A 21392-nucleotide genomic window follows, 5' to 3' on the forward strand; every position below is an offset into this window, starting at 1 on the left:
TAGTGAGACAAACTTAAACTATGCAGTATAACTTGTACTCCTTGTAGATTAGAAGATAGAAGATAGTTTTAAAGAACATTGAATCAGAAGGAGGTTTCTGGCACGGGAGGGAATGATATTTAGATATTCTTTTCCTCAGAAACACCATTAATAAATGCCCTAGGCCTTCAACCTGCCTTGACTTTGCCTCCAACCCACATTTATGGTGTATCTCCCTATAGGAGTCCCAGTTCTCATACAAACCACAGCTGCTTCTATGCCATCTAGTGGCCAAGGTATTAAAAAAAACGACGCAGTGGGGAGTGACAGCGTCCGCTTCCATTGAGGGAAGTGACAGCATCAGCTTTCATTGAGCACATCTTCTCTTCTGTTTGATTCCCCCACGCAAATGTGTCAGCAGCCAGGTAATAAAAGGCTCAGGAAGAGAAGACCAACTCACTCTGTAGTATTGTGATGCATGGCCCTGCTGATTGCAGGCGCTTTATATGAGCATGCAAATGTGATTTGCGGGGTCTGGATACGACCGAGGCTCTGGGTCTGGGCAGAGAGAGAGAGGGAGCGTTTGGCCCAATAAAAGCACCACCACCGTCACTCAGGAACTACTTTTCAAAAGAGCCCATTCGTCGTCCACTTAAATAAGATGAATTATCTCACAGAAAAAGGTCTACGATTGAAAATGCCTCTTCCCGGACTGAGAAAATGAAAGTCTCATTCTCTTCATCTCTCTCTCTCTCCATCTCATTCAGGAGGATAGAGTGATAAGTGCCATCTCTCATGAAGACAGAAGGGCATTTTCTGCTTGGCTAGAGAACAATATGAGCGTTCAGGGAGTCGTGTGTCTGTCTGAGTGTTTATCAAGTTAACGGAGTAGCAGGGATTTCTACGGATGTGGCCTAATCCTTTGAGCTCTTTAATAAACAACAAAATATATAGTCATTCCTCAGTGGGCATCTAGCCAAGCTTATAAGATCTTCTCCAAGTCTGTACTCCACAGATTAAAGCTGTCTTTTTTAACTTCACCAGACATTGTACCAGACAGATGGCTCATTAAAGATACAGAATTAATGGTCACCTACATAATAGAGACAGACGTTTTCTTCCTGATCCCCTGAACGTCAAACGAGGATATCCTTTCATTGTGTTAATGGAACAAGACCAGGACAAACGCTGGCCCCAATCATAGCCTGGCCAGGTAGACACATGGTGATCAAAAACTCCTGGCCCTACACAAAATATAACACTTAAACCCTAGGTTGGCCATGCTAAGAAGACACAAACCCTAGGTAAGGTCACGGTTGGCCTTGCTAAGCAGACACAAACCCTAGGTAAGGTCTTGGTTGGCCTTGCTACCGTAAGACGACAGGAGAAGGTAGATCGCTAGCATCTTTACCGTGCAGAGGTCCTTGTACTGCATCTTCTGAAACTTGGTGTCGGCGTTGCCTGCGCAGAGCTCCACGTATCCCAGAACCACCTGGAACACAGTGTTGTGGATGGCCTGGGTGAAGTGCATGTGGAGCTGGTCCATGGCCGTCTATGGAGAGAGGAGACACAGGGACCTAGATTATTACGGGGGACGGATAGTGTCGTAAGACCTGTTTGAAGTGCAGTTGGAGATGTCCATGGCCGTCTATAGAGAAAGGAGACACAGTGAAACATTGTTATGTTGGGCAGATAGTGTCATGACATGGCGGTGTTATGGATGGTCTAGGTGAAGTACATGTGGAGCTGGTCCATGGCCTAACGAAATTCAATCATTAACGTTAAGAAAAAATCCCTCCACACAATTCAAATCACAGTGCAGTTACCACAAAACTACCACTAACAGGTTCCAATAATCATCATAAAGGGATCATTTTTTACAAATAGACCTACTTAACGCAACAATGCTGTTACGTTAGTAAGCGGGCATATGCATCTTTCAAATTATTTGCGACGGATATAAAGCGCGCCGCACGACATCAACGTTAACAGTTGGGGGGAAAAAAATCTCTGATTACAGAAATTGCAGTTGATATACAGCCATTGCCAACGGCCTACATGAGGTGCGAGGTCATTTCTAAATGAAGTGCTGAAAGAGCCATTTGAGCTGCGCCTTGCGCTACTAATAACAGGTCATTCAAATCAAATTGTATTTGTCACATGCGCCGAATACAACAGGTGTAGGTAGACCTTACAGTGAAATGCTTACTTAAGAAAATACCCCCCAAAAATAAGAGATAAGAACAACAAATAATTAAAGAGCAGCCGTAAATAACAATAGCGAGGCAAAATACATGGGGTACCGGTACAGAGTCAATGTGTGGGGGCACCGACGTCGAGGTAATTGAGGTAATATGTACATGCTACCGCTTGCTGTGCGTTAGCAGAGAGAACAGATTTTGACAAAATTCGAGCAAGGGTTGCCTTCCAGTGAGACATCAGAGATTGTAACATTCTCTGTTTCACGGAAACATGGCTCTCTCGAGATAAGTTGTCAGAATCGGTTCAGCCACCGGGCTTCTCCATGCATCGCACCGACAGAGATAAACCCCTCTCTGGGAAGAGGAAGGGCGGAGGTGTATGCTTCATGATTAACGACTTATGGTGTAATCATAACAACATACAGGAACTCAAGTCCTTCTGCTCACCCAACCTAGAATTCCTTACAATCAAATGCCGGCCATTTTAACTACCAAGAGAATTCTCATCAGTTATAGTCACAGCTGTGTACATTCCCCCTCAAGCAGACACCAAGACGGCCACCAAGGAACTTCACTGGACTATATGCAAACTGGAAGCAATATATCCTGAGGCTGCATTTAGTGTAGCTGGGGATTTTAACAAAGCAAATTTGAGAACAAGGCTACCTAAATTCTAATCAGCATATTGATTGCGCTATGCACAATACCCTTGACCACTGCTACTCTAACTTCCGATGCATCCCCCGCCATCCCTTCAGCAAATCCGACCACGACGACATCTTGCTCCTACCGTCTTATAGGCAAAAACTCAAACAGGATGTACCAGTGACGAGAACCATTCAACGCTGGTCCAACCAATTGGAAGCCACGCTTCAAGATTGTTTTGATCACACGGACTTAACTTCTTGGTGACAGGGGGCAGTATTTGGAAATTCAGATGAATAACGTGCCCAAATTAAACTGCCTTCTACTTGGGCCCAGAAGTTTGGATATGCATAGTATTAGTAGATATGGATAGAAAACACTCTGAAGTTTCTAAAACTGTTTGAATTATGTCTGTGAGTATAACAGAACTCATACAGCAGGCAAAAACCTGAGAAAAAAATCCAACCAGGAAGTGGTTTGTAGTTTTTCAAGTGATTGACTATACAAACTACAGTGTCTTTGGGGTCATTTTGCACTTCCTAAGGTTTCCATTAGATGTCAACAGTCTTTAGAACCTTGTTTCATGCTTCTACTGTTACTGGGGAGAGAATAAGAGCTGACTCAAGCCTGAGACCTATGAGTTGTTTACTGCGCTGTCACACAGGCGCGCCGTTCCTTCTTTTTCCTCTGTAATGAATACGCTATTGTCCGGTTGGAATATTATCGAAGATTTATGTTAAAAAGACTCTAAGGCTTGATTGTAAACATCGTTTGACATGTTTCTACGAACGGTAACGGAACTTTTTGACTTTTCGTCTCGGGTTTTGCGCTCGCGCATTATGCCTTTGGAATAGTGATCTGAATGAGCAAACAAAACGGAGGTATTTGGACATAAATATGGAGTTTATCGAACAAAACGAACATTTCGTGTGGAAGTGGGAGTCCTGGGAGTGCATTCCGACGAAGATCAGCAAAGGTAAGTGAAGATTTATAATACTATTTCTGAGTTTTGTTGACTCCAGAACTTGGCAGGTAACTGTATAGCTTGCTTTGATGGCTGAGCTCTGTACTCAGAATATTGAACAATGTACTTTCGCCGTAAAGCTATTTTGAAATCTGACAAAGCGGTTGCATTAAGGAGAAGTGTATCTATAATTCCTTCAATAACTGTTGTAAATTTGATCAACGTTTATGAGTATTTTTGTAAATTGATGTGCTCATTCACCGGAGGTTTTGGGAGGCCAAACATTTCTGAACATCACGCGCCAATGTAAAATGGGGTTTATGGATATAAATATGAACTTTATCGAACAAAACATACATGTATTGTGTAACATTGAGTCCTGGGAGTGTCATCTGATGAAGATCATCAAAGGTTAGAGATTCATTTTAGCTGTATTTCTGGTTTTTGTGACGCCTCTCCTTGCTTGGAAAATGGCTGTGTGGTTTTTCTTGTCTCGGCGCTGTCCTAACATAATCTAATGTTATGCTTTCGCAGTAAAGCCTTTTTGAAATCGGACACTGTGGTTGGATTAACGAGAAGTGTATCTTTAAAATGGGATATAATAGTTGTATGTTTGAGAAATTTGAATTATGAGATTTTTGTTGTTTTGAATTTGCCGCCCTGCTATTTCACTGGCTGTTGACTAGTGTGTCCCGCTGTTGACTAGCGTCCCACATGTCCCAGAGAGGTTAATATGTTCCGGTCAGCCTCAGAACAACATCGACGTATACACTGACTCGGTGAGTGTGTTTATAAAGAATTGCATTGGAGATGTTGTACCCACTGTGAATATTAAAACCTACTCTGACCAGAAACAGTGGATAAATGGTGGCATTCGCACAAAAATGAAAGCGCAATCCACCGGATTTAACCATGGAAAGAGGTCTGGGAATACGACGGAATATAAATAGTGTCGTTATTCCCTCCGCAAGGCAATCAAACAAATGAAATGCCAGTACAGGGACAAGGTAGAGTCGCAACTCAACGGCTCAGACGTATGTGGCAGGGTCTACAGGAAATCACAGACTACAAAAAGAAAACCAGCCACGTCATGGACACCGACAACACCCTTCCAGACAAACTAAAACCCTTTCTTTGCCTGCTTTGAGGATAGTACAGTGCCACCGTCGCAGCCCGCGGGTGGGGGGGTGGACGGGACTGCGCCCCCCCACCCCCTCTCCTTCTCTATGGCCAACGTGAGTAAAACATTTAAATGCGTTAACCCTCGCAAGGCGCTGGCCCAGACAGCATCCCTAGCCGCGTCCTCAGAGCATGCGCAGACCAGCTGGATGGTGTGTTTACGGACATATTCAATCGCTCCCTATCCCAGTCTGTTGTCCCCACATGCTTCAAGATGTCCCCTCCTCTCTTCTCCAGGCCATTTCCGGAGACCTTCTCCCCTACCTCACCTCGCTCATCAACTCATCCTTGACCGCTGGCTACGTCCCTTCCGTCTTCAAGAGAGCGAGAGTTGCACCCCTTCTGAAAAAACCTACACTCGATCCCTCCGATGTCAACAACTACAGACCAGTATCCCTTCTTTTCTCTCCAAAACTCTTGAACGTGCCGTCCTTGGCCAGCTCTCCTGCGATCTCTCTCAGAATGACCTTCTTGATCCTAATCAGTCAGGTTTCAAGACTGGGCATTCAACTGAGACTGCTCTTCTCTGTGTCACAGAGGCTCTCCGCACTGCTAAAGCTAACTCTCTCTCCTCTGCTCTCATCCTTCTAGACCTATCTGCTGCCTTTGATACTGTGAACCATCAGATCCTCCTCTCCACCCTCTCCGAGCTGGGCATCTCCGGCGCGGCCCACGCTTGGATTGCGTCCTACCTGACAGGTCGCTCCTACCAGGTGGCGTGGCGAGAATCTGTCTCCGCACCACGTGCTCTCACCACTGGTGTCCCCCAGGGCTCTGTTCTAGGCCCTCTCCTATTCTCGCTTTACACCAAGTTACTTGGCTCTGTCATATCCTCACATGGTCTCTCCTATCATTGCTATGCAGACGACACACAATTAATCTTCTCCTTTCCCCCTTCTGATAACCAGGTGGGGAATCGCATCTCTGCATGTCTGGCAGACATATCAGTGTGGATGACGGATCACCACCTCAAGCTGAACCTCGGCAAGACGGAGCTGCTCTTCCTCCCGGGGAAGGACTGCCCGTTCCATGATCTCGCCATCACGGTTGACAACTCCCTTGTGTCCTCCTCCCAGAGTGCTAAGAACCTTGGCGTGACCCTGGACAACACCCTGTCGTTCTCCACTAACATCAAGGCGGTGACCCGATCCTGTAGGTTCACGCTCTACAACATTCGCAGAGTATGACCCTGCCTCACACAGGAAGCGGCGCAGGTCCTAATCCAGGCACTTGTCATCTCCTGTCTGGATTACTGCAACTCGCTGTTGGCTGGGCTCCCTGCCTGTGCCATTAAACCCCTACAACTCATCCAGAACACCGCAGCCCGTCTGGTGTTCAACCTTCCCAAGTTCTCTCACGTCACCCCGCTCCTCCGCTCTCTCCACTGGCTTCCATTTGAAGCTCGCATCCGCTACAAGACCATGGTGCTTGCCTACGGAGCTGTGAGGGGAACGGCACCTCCGTACCTTCAGGCTCTGATCAGGCCCTACACCCAAACAAGGGCACTGCGTTCATCCACCTCTGGCCTGCTCGCCTCCCTACCTCTGAGGAAGCACAGTTCCCGCTCAGCCCAGTCAAAACTGTTCGCTGCTCTGGCACCCCAATGGTGGAACAAGCTCCCTCACGACGCCAGGACAGCGGAGTCAATCACCACCTTCCGGAGACACCTGAAACCCCACCTCTTTAAGGAATACCTGGGATAGGATAAAGTAATCCTTCTAACCCCCCCCTTAAAAGATTTAGATGCACTATTGTAAAGTGGTTGTTCGACTGGATATCATAAGGTGAATGCACCAATTTGTAAGTCGCTCTGGATAAGAGCGTCTGCTAAATGACTTAAATGTAAATGTAAATGTACCATTGTTCTTGTAAGAAAGAAGGCAAAGATAACTGAACGAAATGACTACCGCCCTGTAGCACTCACCTCTGTCATTATGAAGTGCTATGAGAGACTAGTCAAGGATCATATCACCTCCAACTTACCGGCCACCCTAGACCCACTTCAGTTTGCATACTGCCAACAGGTCCACAGACGATGCAATCGCCATCACACTGCACAATCCCATCTGGACAAAAGGAATACCTATGTAAGAATGTTGTTCATTGACTACAGCTCAGCATTCAACACCATAGTACCCTCCAAGCTCATCATCAAGCTGGAGGCCCTGGGTCTCAACCCTGCCCTGTGCAACTGGATCCTGGACTTTGCGACGAGCCGCCCCCAGGTGGTGAAGGTAGGCAACAACATCACTTCGCTGACCCTCAACACTGGGGCCCCACAAGGGTGCATGCTCAGCCCCCTCCTGTACTCCCTGTTCACCCACGACTGCGTGGCCATGCACGCCTTCAACTCAATCATCAAATTTGCAGACAACACAACAGTAGTGGGCTTGGATTACCAACAACGACTAGACAGCCTACAGGGAGGAGGTGAGGGCACTCGGAGTGTGGTTTCAGGAGAACAACCTCTCACTCAGCGTCAAAAAAACAAAGGAGATGATCGTGGACTTCAGGAAACAGCAGAGGGAGCACTCCCCTATCCACATTGAAGGGACAGCAGTGGAGAAGGTGGAAAGTTAACTTCCTCTGCATACACATCACAGACAAACTGAAATGGTCCACCCACACAGACAGTGTGGTGAAGAAGGCACAACAGCGCCTCTTCAACGTCAGGAGGCTGAATTTTTTTTGGCTTTTCACCCAAAACCTTGACAAACCTTTACAGATGCACAATCGAGAGCATCCTGTCGGGCTGTATCACAGCCTGGTACGGCAACTGCACCGCCCTCAACCCCAAGGCTCTCCAGAGGGTGGTGCGGTCTGCACAACGCATCCCTGGGGCAAACTATCTGCCCTCCAGGACACCCACACCACCCGATGTCACAGGAAGGCCAAAAAGATCAAAAGGACAACAACCACCCGAGCCACTGCATGTTCACCCTGCTACCATCCAGAAGGCGAGGTCAGTACAGGTGCATCAAACCTGGGAGCGAGAGACAGAAAAACAGCTTCTATCTCAAGGCCATCAGACTGCTAAACAGCAATCACTAACTCAGAGAGGCTGCTGCCTACATTGAGACCCAATCACTGGACACTTTAATAAATGGATCACTAGTCACTTTATACAATGCCACTCTAAATAATGCCACTTTAATAATGTTTACATATCTTACATTACTCATATCACATGTATATACTGTATACCATCTATTGCACCTTGCCTCTGCCGCTCGGCCATCACTCATCCATATATTTATATGTACATATTCTCATTCACCCCTTTAGATTTGTGTGTATTAGGTAGTTGTTGGGGAATTGTTAGATTACTTGTTAGATATTACTGCACAGTCGAACTAGAAGCACAAGCACTTGCATTAACATCTACTAACCATGTGTATGTGACAAATAACATTTGATATGATTTGATGTGCATTACTCTTGACCAGAGCCCTATACTTTAGACCAGGGCCTGGAGGTCAGCAATCTGCTGTGTACATAGATACAGTGAACATAGTGTGTGTAGTGTGTGTGTGTCACACGCCCCAACAAAGAGTGAAAGAGCCCTGAGCCAGTCAACAATAGGTATTTGAGTTTGAGAGCATGCACTACACTCACTACACTACTACCCTGCTGGCTTTTATCATTGTGGAGAACACAACCATTGTGATTGTGGATAGCCTACTCCAAAAAGCTCCTGATCTGCTGATGACGCAGTCTCTGGAGCCAAGGGCCACTCAGGTCTCATGGCTGATGATGTCAATCAAACAGATACGCCAATCATCACGTCAGCATGTTTTTGTTTCCTACATGAGTAGCTCTGTCAATAGGAGAAATATACAGGTCAATATAGCTGTCAAATATACAGGTCATGTAATGAGTTATTTACCTATTTGTCAACCAGGTAAACGAACAATTTGTAACAAGACAATCTCTATAGCTGTGTTAGAATACTCTTTCTAACCATACTATTTGTGACGTAAATTGAGTATGTAGTATGCTTATTGGCCATAGTATGGATATAGTTAGTATGCCAAACGTTCCCGGATGTTGTACTACATTCGGCAAAATACGAACTATACAAGCAGTGGACACTATTTCCGTGCTTTTAAGGCCAATAACGTAAATATTCCAAAAATGGACGTGGCTTCACAACATTTTCAGATTTGAAGAAAATGGTGGAAAATATGCAGCCGGAGTCTGACAAACGTGGATACAAAATGTTAGTACAAAAAGTAAATATTCATTGCTTTAACTAATTATGACAAATGTTAAGATCACGTTGAGCAATGTAATAAAAAAGTTATGACTTTTCAAACAAAGTATTTTACATGTTATGTTGGCTGACAATATATTAGCTACGCTAGCCTTACGAACTGCATAGCATATCATTATAGCAGTTGCTTGTATGTACTGGTATGTTAGCTAGCTACCTAACGTTTGTTGGCTACCAATACATCGAAATTGCCCGTATATTAACTAGCTATATTTTATCTAACCAACTACCCAACGTTTAATGACTTGATCATTTGTCATTCTTAGCTTAGCTAAGTGGTAGAACCGTTGTGCATTCTCAGTGAACATTGTTAATTAAGTTGTAAGACGTCTAAACTAGTCATTTGTTATGCTAACAAGCTAGCAAGAAGTTTCATAGCAACAGCATCAACTTCTGGTAGACAGGCGACGCGCTAGTACACTCAACTGAAAGGATACCGTTCGTTTACAGTATACTAAAATTAACTAATAGTATATACTCATCAAGTATGTAGTATACAGTAAGTTAATATGGGTATTCGAACAAAGCTTATGTCTTCTCTAACTAACACCTATCATTTACCACTACACTAAAAGCGCACTGTGCAGAAAAGTTGATAAATAGACATTTACATGACATTTTAGTCATTTAGCAGACGCTCTTACCCAGAGCAACTTACAGGAGCAAAAGGGGTTAAGTGTCTTGCTCAAGGGCACATCAACAGATGTTTCACCTAGTCGGCTCGGGGATTCGAACCAGCGACCTTAAGCTTACTGGCCCAACACTCAACCGCTAGGTGAGCCTCCTGCCTTAGTGAGTAAAAGTGATGAATTTGCCTGGAAGGAAGCAGTGGAAACTTTTCTGGTGATGTCTGGCTCATTTTCGCTGTGAAGTGGGGTGTGAGTGTGTGTGAGAGAGACTGACAGTTGATAAAAGCTGACTCATCTCAGCCCTCACACACCATCCATCTCAGTAGAGTAACACTGACACACGTGTAAAAATACAGACACCCACATAACACACCAACCCACTCTTTAATGAAAGTTCACACACACGAGCGCACGCACAACACAGAAAAACAAGCATCCACAAAAAACAGAGGTACACAAAGCGCTCTCTCACTCTCGCTCTCCAGCGACGGATGGACACGGAGGCTGACAGACATCATTTGACACCACAATGCACTGCCACATCTCCCGGGTTGTTTTTTGGTAGCAGTTCTAACTCCTGACAGTCCCCTGAACAAAGCAATACAATCAATCTTTGGGATGGTGACAGCTTATCGCAAACTGTCTACGCGATTGTGGGCTTCCGTCATCCCAAGATCAATCCCATGGAAAAGGGGGATGTTTCCCCATCTCGCTCGTGCGTGTGTGTGGTGGAAAGCTTTACCAGTGACAGATCTGTGATTTGCTGGTAGTATTGGGGGGGAAAGACGGTGTAAAAAAAACACCGGTATGAATCATCACCTCTGATCAACACCACGGAGAGAGAGATGGAGGGAGAAACAGGGAGAACAACAGAGGGAAGGGGGAGGAAAGGGGGATACAAAAACAGGCGTCAACCCAGGAATGAATCATCTCACCACATCAGAGGGAGAGACGTAAGGTCAGACAGGTAGGTAGAGAGACAGACAGAGAAAGAGAGATCGAGAACAATACAGAAGGAAGAGGGAGAAAAAGGGGGGAATGGCTGACAAAAGGATCAGGAAGGAAGCCGACAGAGCAGAGATGTTGCTAGAGGTCTCTCACCTGGGTCTTTTCCAGGAGGGTGTACGCCAGCTGAACTCTGGTGTAGTGGGAGACGTCAAAGTGCTTGCAGGTTTTAGACAAGGCCACATCCAGCTGCTCCTGTTGGGTGGGTAGAGGGGAAGGAGGGGATGGAGGAGGGATACGGTCATGAATCAGATCCTAGGGCCAAGAGAATTAGCAACAGCTGCCATAATGGAGGGCTGAGGCTGCTGTCTTTAAAGGCTGAGTGCTAAATGGCACATTATTCCCTATATAGTGCACTACTATATAGGGCTCTGGTCAAAAGTAGTGCACTCTGTAGGGAATTGGGTTCCATTTGGGACACAGCCTACGTGTCTGTCAGAGAGAGCAAGGGAGAGCCATGTTGCTGGAGGGGAAGAGAGATACACACACAGCCTCCTCAAGGTCAAAGAAGTACCACCATTAACATTAAACAGAGCTGCTGCGTGAGAGAAATACAGTGGCAGGTGGCCTCCCGAGTGGCGCAGTGGTCTAAGGCACTGCATCGCAGTGCTAGCTGTGCCACTAGAGATTCTGGGTTTGAGTCCAGGCTCTGTCGCAACCAGGAGACCCATGAAGCGGTGCACAAATGGCCCAGTGTCATCCGGGTTAGGGGAAGGTTTGGCCGGCAGGGATGTCCTTGTCCTATCACGCACTAGCGACTCCTGTGGCGGTGTTTCCTTCGACACATTGGTGCTTCCGGGTTGGATGGGCATTGTGTCAAGAAGCAGTGCGGCTTGGTTGGGTCGTGTTTCAGAGGACGCATGGCTCTCGACCTTCACCTCTCCCGAGTCTGTACGGGAGTTGCAGCGATGAGACAAGACTGAAACTACTACCAATTGGATACCACGAAATTCCTTCTTTTTTTTAAACAGGGTGGGAGGGTGGGTGTCGAATTAGACAACATTTTGTTTACAGCAGAAGATGGAGTTACTGTAGTTCTGGCTAAGAATGGAAAGCATAGAAATTGTGCTTCGAAGTTATATCACACCATGGCAGTTTTATTTGAGAAAGCAAAGTACAGTACATTCTACAAATGTTATTAATTTTATATGAAAATACTGTAGATTTTATCATTTTTTCCCTACCAAATACTTTAATTATGAATATGTATGCACATGAACATACAAATTGCTTCATTCAGATTTCTGCATTGCATTTCCATAGACACCTGCGCTTTTTGGTAGAGAAAACAGGATTAAAGAGCATGATGAGAAAACGTGTTGCAGATTCACCGAAGCTAGCAGGAAGGGCTTCACGCCAGACTGGCCACCTCCCAATTACATCTCTCCAGCAGTACCCGCCATCCACCATCCGACCACCAGAGACACACAGCGGATCAGTTTAGAGACCAAGACACCGCTTTCTGTGGTGGGGGTGGTGTGTGTCACACATTCACATGGCATCCAGGTAATGAACCTCCCGAAGCGTGGATGTGGGAATGGCTTTTTAAATATGTCAATATGTAGCAGGAAAAACAGAAAACTGTCAATGTCAAGACAAAACACTATGTCTCTCTTTTAACTGTAGGCTTTTAAACAATTACAAGGAGGGTGATGTTCATATTTAATATGTTTAGTATCAAACAACCTTTGAGATGTATGATAAATCGCAGTGTTCTTAACCAATAGAAATAGTTAGAAAACCTATGTGCAGCTAACAAGCACCGGAGACCATGGTTCAATCCCCGTCTCTAGCCATGCTCCTGTCTCCATATCCCCGTCTCTAGCCATGCTCCTGTATCCATATCCCCGTCTCTAGCCATGCTGCTGTCTCTCCATATCCCCGTCTCTAGCCATGCTCCTGTCTCTCCATATCCCCATCTCTAGCCATGCTCCTGTCTCTCCATATCCGTCTCTAGCCATGCTCCTGTCTCCATCTCTCTATATCCCCATCTGGTTCTCAACGGGCTTCATAAAAGAGTCAATCCCCGTCTCTAGCCATGCTCCTGTCTCTCCATATCCGTCTCTAGCCATGCTCCTGTCTCCATATCCCCGTCTCTAGCCATGCTCCTGTCTCCATATCCCCGTCTCTAGCCATGCTCCTGTCTCTCCATATCCCCGTCTCTAGCCATGCTCCTGTCTCTCCATATCCCCGTCTCTAGCCATGCTCCTGTCTCTCCATATCCCCGTCTCTAGCCATGCTCCTGTCTCCATATCCCCGTCTCTAGCCATGCTCCTGTCTCCATATCCCCGTCTCTAGCCATGCTCCTGTGTCTCCATATCCCCGTCTCTAGCCATGCTCCTGTCTCTCCATATCCCCATCTCTAGCCATGCTCCTGTGTCTCCATATCCCCGTCTCTAGCCATGCTCCTGTCTCCATATCCCCGTCTCTAGCCATGCTCCTGTCTCCATATCACTGTCTCTAGCCATGCTCCTGTCTCTCCATATCCACGTCTCTAGCCATGCTCCTGTCTCCATATCCCCGTCTCTAGCCATGCTCCTGTCTCTCCATATCCCCATCTCTAGCCATGCTCCTGTGTCTCCATATCCCCGTCTCTAGCCATGCTCCTGTGTCTCCATATCCCCGTCTCTAGCCATGCTCCTGTGTCTCCATATCCCCGTCTCTAGCCATGCTCCTGTGTCTCCATATCCCCGTCTCTAGCCATGTTCCTGTCTCTCCATATCCCCGTCTCTAGCCATGCTCCTGTGTCTCCATATCCCCGTCTCTAGCCATGCTCCTGTCTCTCCATATCCCCGTCTCTAGCCATGCTCCTGTCTCTCCATATCCCCGTCTCTAGCCATGCTCCTGTCTCTCCATATCCCCGTCTCTAGCCATGCTCCTGTCTCTCCATATCCCCGTCTCTAGCCATGCTCCTGTCTCTCCATATCCCCGTCTCTAGCCATGCTCCTGTCTCTCCATATCCCCGTCTCTAGCCATGCTCCTGTGTCTCCATATCCCCGTCTCTAGCCATGCTCCTGTGTCTCCATATCCCCGTCTCTAGCCATGCTCCTGTCTCCATATCCCCGTCTCTAGCCATGCTCCTGTCTCCATATCCCCGTCTCTAGCCATGCTCCTGTCTCCATATCACTGTCTCTAGCCATGCTCCTGTCTCTCCATATCCACGTCTCTAGCCATGCTCCTGTCTCCATATCCCCGTCTCTAGCCATGCTCCTGTCTCTCCATATCCCCATCTCTAGCCATGCTCCTGTGTCTCCATATCCCCGTCTCTAGCCATGCTCCTGTCTCTCCATATCCCCGTCTCTAGCCATGCTCCTGTGTCTCCATATCCCCGTCTCTAGCCATGTTCCTGTCTCTCCATATCCCCGTCTCTAGCCATGCTCCTGTGTCTCCATATCCCCGTCTCTAGCCATGCTCCTGTCTCTCCATATCCCCGTCTCTAGCCATGCTCCTGTGTCTCCATATCCCCGTCTCTAGCCATGCTCCTGTCTCTCCATATCCCCGTCTCTAGCCATGCTCCTGTGTCTCCATATCCCCGTCTCTAGCCATGCTCCTGTCTCTCCATATCCCCGTCTCTAGCCATGCTCCTGTCTCTCCATATCCCCGTCTCTAGCCATGCTCCTGTCTCTCCATATCTCTATATCCCCATCTGGTTCTCAACGGTCTTAATAAAAGTGTAACACTAAAAGGTAGAGTGGATTTCCTCTCTTTTTAAAAGAAAAAGAAGAAAGGGCAAAAAAGCTCCTCCGTACCTCTATTTGCTCCAGAGTGTCTTGTAGCTTGGAATTCAACTCACTGTGAAGGAAAGGACATTGTTAGGTCAGTTACCTGCTGATCACCTAGACACGAGACAAGGCTTCAATTGGCCTCCATCAGTGACCTAGAACTCTAAGGTACCACTCATCCTGACCTGCAGAAAGACGTCGTCACCATACTTTAACACACAGAGACAGGAAAAAAGCCATTGTCCGTTTTGTACAAAGCAACACGGTATTTCACAAATGGTGTTTCCTAACCCGTTTCCCTAGTGAACAGCAACACCTTGAACAACTGCGTGTCGTTGTACTCTAAGTGCTTGACTTTCTCAGTTTGATTTGCCATTTCTGATACAAAGAACATTGTGCAGAATGCTTGATCTAGTCTTTATAGGTTGTTGTCTGGCAGTTGTTTCAAAGTCTTAGTTGATTAGAGGACCGTGCTGGCAACATCAAAGCACAAACTGAATATACTGTACACTGAGTGTACAAAACATAAGGAACCCCTGCTCTTTCCATGACAAAGACTGGACCAGGTGAATCCGGGTGAAAGCTATGAACCCTTATTGATGTGACCTGTTAAATCCACTTCAATCAAATGTTATTTGTCACATGCGCCGAATACAACAAGTGCAGACTTTACAGTGAAATGCTTACTTACGAGCACTTTCCCAACAATGCAGTTAAAAGTATGAAAATTAACAAATAGATAAAAATAAAATAGTAACACAATAAAACACAGAGTCTATATACAGGCTATATACAAGGACTACCGGTAGGACTACCAGTACCGAGTCAGTGTACTGGGGTGATTGATTGAGGTATGTACAAGTACATTTGAAGTCGGAAGTTTACATACACTAAGGTTGGAGTCATTAAAACTTATTTTTCAACCACTCCACAAATTTAGTGTTAAACTATAGTTTTGGCAAGTCGGTGAGGACATCTACTTTGTGCATGACACAAGTAATGTTTCTAACAATTGTTTACAGACAGATTATTTTACTTTACATACACTAAGTTGACTGTGCCTTTAAACAGCTTGGAAAAGTCCAGAAAATGATGTCATGGCTTTAGAAGCTTCTGATAGGCTAATTGACATCATTTGAGTCAATTGGAGGTGTACACATGTGGATGTATTTCAAGGCCTTCCTTCAAACTCAGTGCCTCTTTGCTTGACATGGTTAAATCAAAAGAAATCAGCCAAGACCTCAAAAAAAATGTGTAGACCTCCAGAAGTCTGGTTCATCCTTGGTAGAAATTTATAAATGCCTGAAGGTACCATGTTAAGCTGTACAAACAATAGTACGCAAGTATAAACACCATGGGACCACGCAGCCGTCATACCGCTCAGGAAGGAGACGCGTTCTATCTCCTAGAGATGAACATACTTTGTGCGAAAAGTGCAAATCAATCCCAGAACAACAGCAAAGGACCTTGTGAAGATGCTGGAGGAAACAGGTACAAAGTGTCTATATCCACAGTAAAACGAGTCCTATATCGATATGACCTGAAAGGCTGCTCAGCAAGGAAGAAGCCACTGCTCCAAAACCGCCATAAAAAAGGCCAGACTACAGTTTGCAACTGCACATGGGGACAAAGATCATACTTTTTGGAGAAATGTCCTCTGGTCTGATGAAACAAAAAATAGAACTCTTTGGCCATAATGAACATCATTATGTTCAGAGAAAAAAGGCAGAAGCTTGCAAGCCGAAAAACACCATCCCAACCGTGAAGCAGGGGGGTGGGAGCATCATGTTGTGGGGGTGCATTGCTGCAGGAGGGACTAGTGCACTTCACAAAATAGACGACATCATGAGGAAGGAAAATTATGTGGCTACATTGAAGCAACATCTCAAGACATCAGTCAGGAAGTTAAAGCTTGGTCGCAAATGGGTCTTCCAAATGGACAATGACCCCAAGCACACTTCCAAAGTTGTGGCAAAATGGCTTAAGGACAACAAAGTCAGGGTATTGGAGTGGCCATCACAAAGCCTGACCTCAGTCCCATAGAAAATTTGTGGGCAGAACTGAAAAAGCATGTGCAAGCAAGGAGGCCTGCAAACCTGACTCAGTTACACCAGCTCTGTCAGGAGGAATGGGACAAAATTCACCCAACTTATTATGGGAAGCTACCCGAAATGTTTAACCCAAGTTAAACAATTTAAAGGCAATGCTACCAAATACTAATTGAGTGTATGTAAACTTCTGACCCACTAGGAATGTGATGAAAGAAATAAAAGCTGAAATAAATCACTCTCTCTAATATTATTCTGACATTTCACATTCATAAAATAAAGTGGTGATCCTAACTGACCTAAGACAGGGAATTTTTACTTGGATTAAATGTCAGGAATTCTAAAAAACTGAGTTTAAATGTATTTGGCTAAGGTGTATGTAAACTACCGACTTCAACTGTAGGTAGGGGGTGAAAAGCAGAAAGTCTGGGTAGCCATTTAATTAACTGCTCAGCAGTCTTATGGCCTTGAGGTAGAAGCTGTTCAGGAACCTTTTGGTCCCAGACTTGGCGCTCCGTGTGGATGAAGGGGAGGAGACAGGTTAAAGAAGGATTTAAGCCTTGAGACATGGATTGTGTATGTGTGCAAGACAAAATATTTAAGTGCCTTTGAACGGGGTACGGTAGTAGGTGCCAGGCACACTGATTTGTGTGTGTCTACAACTGCAATGCTGCTGTTTATTTCACACTCAACCGTTTCCCGTGTGTATCAATAATGGTCCACCGAGATTCTGGGTTCGAGTCCAGGCTCTGTCGCAGCCGGCCACGATCGGGAGAACCATGGGGCGGCGCACAATTGGCCCAGAGTCGTCCGGGTTAGAGGAGGGTTTGGCCAGCAGGGATGTTCTTGTCCCATCGCGCACTAGCAACTCCTGTGGCAGGCCGGGCGCAGTGCACGTTGACAAGGTCGCCAGGTATACAGTGTTTTCTCCGACACATTGGTGCGGCTGGCTTCCGGGTTAAGCGGGCATTGTGTCAAGAAGCAGTGCGGCTTGGTTGTGTTTCGGAGAACGCACGGCTCTCGACCTTCGCCTCTCCCGAGTCCGTACAGGAATTGCAGCGATGAGACAAGACTAACTACCAATTGGATACCACAAAATTGGGGAGAAAAATGGGTAAAAAAATTCAATAAAAATGGTCTACCACCCAAATGACATCCAGCCAATTTGACAACTGCGGGAAGCATTGGAGTCAACATGGGCCAGCATCCATGTAGAATGCTTTTGGCACCTTATAGTCCATGTCCCGACGAATTGAGGGTGTTCAGAGGGCAATGGGGAGGGTCAAAAACAGAACACGTCAGATGATTACAATGAGGACACGGCGTCCATAGGGAATGTTTTTGCCGTTTGTTGCCGAATCTTAAGGAATCGCTGCTAAAGCACTTCAGCCACGGTAGAGTCAGAGACAGGGCAGGCAGAGACTTCAGCCACGGTAGTGTCAGAGACAGGGCAGGCAGAGACTTCAGCCACGGTAGTGTCAGAGACAGGGCAGGCAGAGAATTCAGCCACGGTAGTGTCAGAGACAGGGCAGGCAGAGACTTCAGCCACGGTAGTGTCAGAGACAGGGCAGGCAGAGGAGACCCTGTACAGCTGTTTTCATCATAGAATTAGAAAGGACTAGAATGGACATTCCAATTCAAGTCAATGTTTAGTCCATTCTAGTATTTGTGTTCCTATGGTTTTATCCCTCTCACTGAGGGCTAATTAACATGAAGTGTACTGCTTCTCTCTCTGAGCAAACCTCTTCTGACAGGGGGGAGTAGAGACTAGGGAGGAACGCACCAACCCCCTGCTGTGTGCTGCCCCACTTTAATGATCAGACGGAATGCATTAAAAAGGAGAAGAAAGAAACTCAACTAAATGCCTCTACCTCGTCAGGCGCTGTGGGCATGAAAGGGGGGAGGGGCCCTTTTTCAATTAACATTGGTAATATGTTGGAGAGGAGCTGTGGGAAAAGCGTAACAGAAGGGGACAGGCAGGCTGTGGGCGCCTATGGTGGGTTGGAAGGACCCACAGAAGGCAAGGATGTCAGTGGGAATACTGTAATTGAAGAGTATCTTAACATGAAGCGCTAAGCAAAAGGGAGGCAGGCAGACAGGGAGGGGGAGAGAGAGAGACCCATTTGACTCAGGGGTGTTTTTAATTCTCCTCTCCTCATATGCATAATGAACTCATTGACAAGATGAGACTCCGTTCCCCAAAGCCACTAACACATCAACCAAATAACTCTCGCATCCCAAATAAGTCCAACAACGCTATTAGGAGAGCAGAGTGAGACAGTCTGAACTGGCAGTCCTTTTGTCTGTCTAATGAAGCGCCCAAGCTTAAGCCACTAGAATGTAACTAGACCATAAACCTGTGACTGTAGTCTTTTCTTTGTGTTGGTCTACCCAAACTAGGGTATCCAGCCCCTCAGTGGTCCATTGTGTCTGGATCTTAAGAATCTGATTGGAGGGCTTCCTCCTCATCTGACATTAGAAGATGAAAAATAGAGAAAGCAATATCCCAGATATACATACCTGGATGTGTAGGTTCTATATTCTCTGACCTTTCTCAGAACAAGGGACTATTTGACATGGGAAAGCGTGGTAGTTCAGACGGCTATACTATGGACAGCATAGAAGATGGCAAGCACTCAAATGGAGACAATGTCGTGTGTTGTCTGTGTTCTGGTATCTGCAGCCTTCCTGTCAACATCCGTGGAAGGCTGCTTAGGATATGAACTAAAGCAGGGGTATTGAACTCTGACCCTATGAGGTCTGGAGCCTGCTGGTATTCTGTTCTACTTGCACCCACCTGGTGTCCCAGGTCTAAATCAGTCCCTGATTAGAGGGGAACAATGACAAAAAAGCAGTGGAACTGGCTTCGAGGTCCAGAGTTGAGTTTGAGGGAACGAAAGAATATATTCTAGCTCTGAAATGTGTCCGTTGAATCTGACAAATGGAGATGTCTGTGTCACGGCTGCAAATGCCAGAACACAGATAACATGTCACTTCTCCAGCAGACAGTCATGTTCCATTACATGACAAGGTCATTGTGATACATTTGTGTGGAACAGCTTTGACATGTCATGTGTCAAAGCTGTGTCAACTCAATCATCAAGTTTGCTGACGACACGACAGCGGTCGGCCAACAATGAGACAGCCTACAGGTAGAAGTTTAGAGCCCTGGCGGAGTGGTGCCAGGAAAATAACCTCTCCCTCAACATCCCAAAAACGAAGGAGCTGATCGCGGACTACAGGAGACAGAAGAGGGAGCACGCCCCCATCCACATCGACTGGGCCAATAGCGAGGGTCAAAAGCTTAAAGTTTGTTTAGATGGTGGGCCAAACCCAAAAAGAGTCAAGTTGATCGATCCCCGTCGAGGAAGGAGATCATTTTTTGTATATGACATGGTGAAGTGTGATTCATCACGCCAATGAACGTATTCCACTGCTCCAGAGTCCAATGGCGGTGAGCTTTACACCACTCCAGTTGATGCTTGGCATTGCGCATGGTGGTCTTAGGCTTGTGTGCAGCTGCTCGGCCATGGAAACCAATTTCATGAAGTTCCCGACAAACAGTTCTTGTGCTGACGTTGCTTCCAGAGGCAGTTTGGAACTCGGTAGTGAGTGTTGGAACCAAGGACAGACCATTTTTACGTCCTAGTCGTTTCGGCACTTGGCGGTCCCGTTCTGTGAGCTTGTGTGGCCTACCACTTTGCGGCTGAGCCGTTGTTGCTCCTAGACGTTTCCACTTCACAATAACAGCACTTACAGTTGACCGGGGCTGCCCTAGCAGGGCAAAAATTTGATGAACTGTCTTGTAGGAAAGGTGGCATCCTATGAGGGTGCCACATTGAAAGTCACTGAGCTCTTCAGTACGAGCCATTCTACTGCCAATGTTTGTCTATGGAGATTGCATTGCTGGGTGCTCCATTGTATACACCTGTCAGCAACGGGCTGAAATAGCCAAATCCACTAATTTGAAGGGGTGTCCACATACTTTTGTATATATAGTGTAGTCCCGTGTGGCTCAGTTGGTAGAGCATGGTGTTTGCAATGCCAGGGTTGTGGGTTCGATTCCCACGGGGAACCAGTACGGAAAAAAATAATAAAAGTGTATGAAATGTATGCATTCACTACTGTAAGTCGCTCTGGATAAGAGCGTCTGCTAAATGACTAAAATGTAAATGTAAATGTAATAGGAGAGGTTAGGGTTGGTTCAGGAAGGACTCTCAGGAATCAAAGGTCAGACAGTCTGGCCCTGTGACCTCAGCCTTGGGATGTCCTGTTTGAATTACATTGATTCTACAGTTGAACGGACTGAACGACCGGGGCAAGGGAACAGGGGTAAGGTGGTTGACACTGCAGATTGCCAGCTCATCAACGTCCATCGCCCCCAATGCTTCATCCTCAACTCTGGAAAATTAAACATTTAAATCAGTTGGTACCAGCTTTGGGAGGTAGTCAGGAAAAAGGTGAAATTAGACTTTCATTAACAGTATCATTTTTCAGAAGCTCATTTAAATGGGAACTCTTAGATTCTCTCCAGAGAGCTGTGGCTAAGAGAGGGGTGGAGGGAGAATCTGCAGTGGTGTTTTGAGCTGGCAGCCATCCAAACCCAGAAATGTGCTCATTAGGAGGCGGCGCAGCCAGGAAGACAGAACCCCAGTGGGGGGAGTGGAGGAGAGCAGCTCCCCTGAGCTCTGGAGCATCTCTAATCTCTATTGATCCCTGCTGCACTCCTGATCTCCAGGCCCTAACC

At 46.3% G+C, this 21392-nt stretch overlaps 1 protein-coding gene across 2 annotated transcripts in view; it reads right to left on the minus strand.

Annotated features, from left to right (window-relative positions):
* Positions 1-21392, minus strand: part of vps50 (VPS50 subunit of EARP/GARPII complex) — a 239731-nt gene that overhangs the window by 146050 nt on the left and 72289 nt on the right. For both annotated transcript variants that reach the window (XM_029734820.1, XM_029734819.1), the window contains exons 10-12: positions 14625-14667; positions 10972-11070; positions 1391-1531 (exon numbers count right to left, since the gene is read on the minus strand). In XM_029734820.1, coding sequence (XP_029590680.1) covers positions 1391-1531; positions 10972-11070; positions 14625-14667 — 283 coding nt within the window. The remainder of the gene's footprint in view (positions 1-1390; positions 1532-10971; positions 11071-14624; positions 14668-21392) is intronic.

The sequence above is a fragment of the Salmo trutta genome, chromosome 36, assembly GCF_901001165.1.
Source record: "Salmo trutta chromosome 36, fSalTru1.1, whole genome shotgun sequence".
Classification (NCBI taxonomy): Eukaryota; Metazoa; Chordata; class Actinopteri; order Salmoniformes; family Salmonidae; genus Salmo; species Salmo trutta.